The 1,823-nt window shown below is 47.6% G+C and overlaps 1 protein-coding gene across 1 annotated transcript in view; it reads left to right on the top strand.

Annotated features, from left to right (window-relative positions):
- LOC121934024 (insulin gene enhancer protein ISL-2-like) overlaps positions 1-1,394 on the top strand; it is a 4,716-nt gene extending 3,322 nt beyond the window's left edge. Inside the window, exons 3-4 of the mRNA XM_042474001.1 lie at positions 502-776; positions 1,165-1,394. Of these exons, the coding sequence (XP_042329935.1) occupies positions 502-776; positions 1,165-1,394 (505 nt within the window). The remainder of the gene's footprint in view (positions 1-501; positions 777-1,164) is intronic.
- The last annotated feature ends 429 nt before the right edge of the window (positions 1,395-1,823 follow it).

Genomic DNA, 1,823 nt, shown 5'->3' with positions numbered 1-1,823 from the left:
AGATAGATAGATAGATAGATAGATAGATAGATAGATAGATAGATAGATAGATAGATAGATAGATAGATAGATAGATAGATAGATAGATGGTAGAGGATAGATAGATGACAGACAGACAGACAGACAGACAGACGAGATAGATAGATAGATAGATGGTAGATGATAGATGATAGATAGATGGATAGATAGATAGACAGACAGACAGAGGTGATGGGTGGATGGATGGATGGATACATGGATAGACAGACAGACAGAGGAGATAGATAGATAGATAGATAGATAGATAGATAGATAGATAGATAGATAGATAGATAGAGGTGGTAGATAGATAGAAGTGATAGCTGGATGAATGGCTAGACAGACGCATAGATGAGAGGCCTATAGGCGGGCAAATGGATGAGAGAGAGGAGAGGCAGTGTGTCCCAGTGGTTAGAGCTGGCCCTGGTCCTCTCTCGGCCTCCTGGGGCTGTTCCCTGACCCCTTCTTCTCCTCTTCTTCCAGGCTCTTCGGGGTGAAGTGTGGCTCGTGCTCGGGGCCCTTCGGGAGCAGCGACCTGGTGATGCGGGCGAGGGAGCGGGTCTTCCACCTGGAGTGCTTCCGATGCTCCCTCTGCGCCACGCAGCTCCTTCCCGGGGACGAGTTCGCCCTCCGCGAGGCCAAGCTCCTCTGCAGCCACCACCATCGAAGGACAGGGATCCTCGCAGGCGGACAGGGAGCCAAGGGCAGCGCCCCGGGAAGCCCCCCGGAGAACCAGAACGGAGCCCTCCGGGGGACAGGTAGAGAGAGGCCGCCAGGGCCCTTCCTTCACCCTCCTCTCGACTTCCTCACTTCCCCACTTTCTTTCTTTCTTTCTTTCTTTCTTTCTTTCTTTCTTTCTTTCTTTCTCTTTCTCTTTCTCTTCCCCTTCATCCTTCTTTCCTTCCTTTTCCTTCCCTTCTTTTCCTCCCTTTCCTCTTCCATTTCCTTTCCCTTTCCCTCCTACCTCCACTCCTTCCTTCCTCCATTCTTTTACCTGCCTCCTTCTTTCTTCCCTCCCTTCCTTTTCTTTCTTTTATACTTCCTTCCTTTCCTCCTTCCCTTTCTTTCTTTTCACACTTCCTTTCCTCCCCTCCTTCTCTCCCTCCTCTGCCTCTTCCTCTTCCAATGGGTCTCTCTTCATTGCAGTCAATGGGAGAGGTTTGCTGGCCCTTAAAGCCAAGGGCTGCGTCCACACTGCAGAAATAACCCGCTTTAACTGCCTATTAACGCCAATGCAGTGGGAACTGGGGATTCTTGTGGCCCCAGAGAAGGCTGAAATGTCCCACAAAAGCACTGAAGCAGTTAAAGGGGTTTCAAACCGGATTATTCCTGCAGTGCGTTTAGGAGCTCCTCTCTTGGATCTAAGAGACTATTGAGACCGCCTCAGTGGTGCATGGGTTTACTCAGGAGTAAATGCAAGGGGTTTCTTAATGCTTTTCCAGCAAAGGAAGAGTAAATCCAGGCAGTAAATGCTTCTGGATCTCAAGAAAGAAACCTTTCAATGCAGCTTTACAAGCCTAGGTCTCCTCACTTGCAATGCCCCATTGGATCCAATGAGGTTTACTCCCAAGTAAAGCCCCAGGAACCTCCATTCCTAAATACAGAGAGACTCACTTTGTGGCTCTTTAATGATGAGACTTTAAGCTAGAATAACTTTGTGGGTTGTCAAATATTGCACCCATTTTAAAGCCATTTTGACAAAGCTAGATCCAAGAAGAAGAAGATTTCCTTTATAGGCCGCCTTTCTCCCTATGACTATGGTTCTATAAAGCAGCAGTAATAATAATAATAATAATGTAATTATT

Source organism: Sceloporus undulatus, chromosome 6, assembly GCF_019175285.1.
Source record: "Sceloporus undulatus isolate JIND9_A2432 ecotype Alabama chromosome 6, SceUnd_v1.1, whole genome shotgun sequence".
Taxonomy (NCBI): Eukaryota; Metazoa; Chordata; class Lepidosauria; order Squamata; family Phrynosomatidae; genus Sceloporus; species Sceloporus undulatus.
The sequence above is the reverse complement of the archived record's forward strand: the minus strand, read 5'-3'. Positions and strand labels throughout refer to the sequence as shown.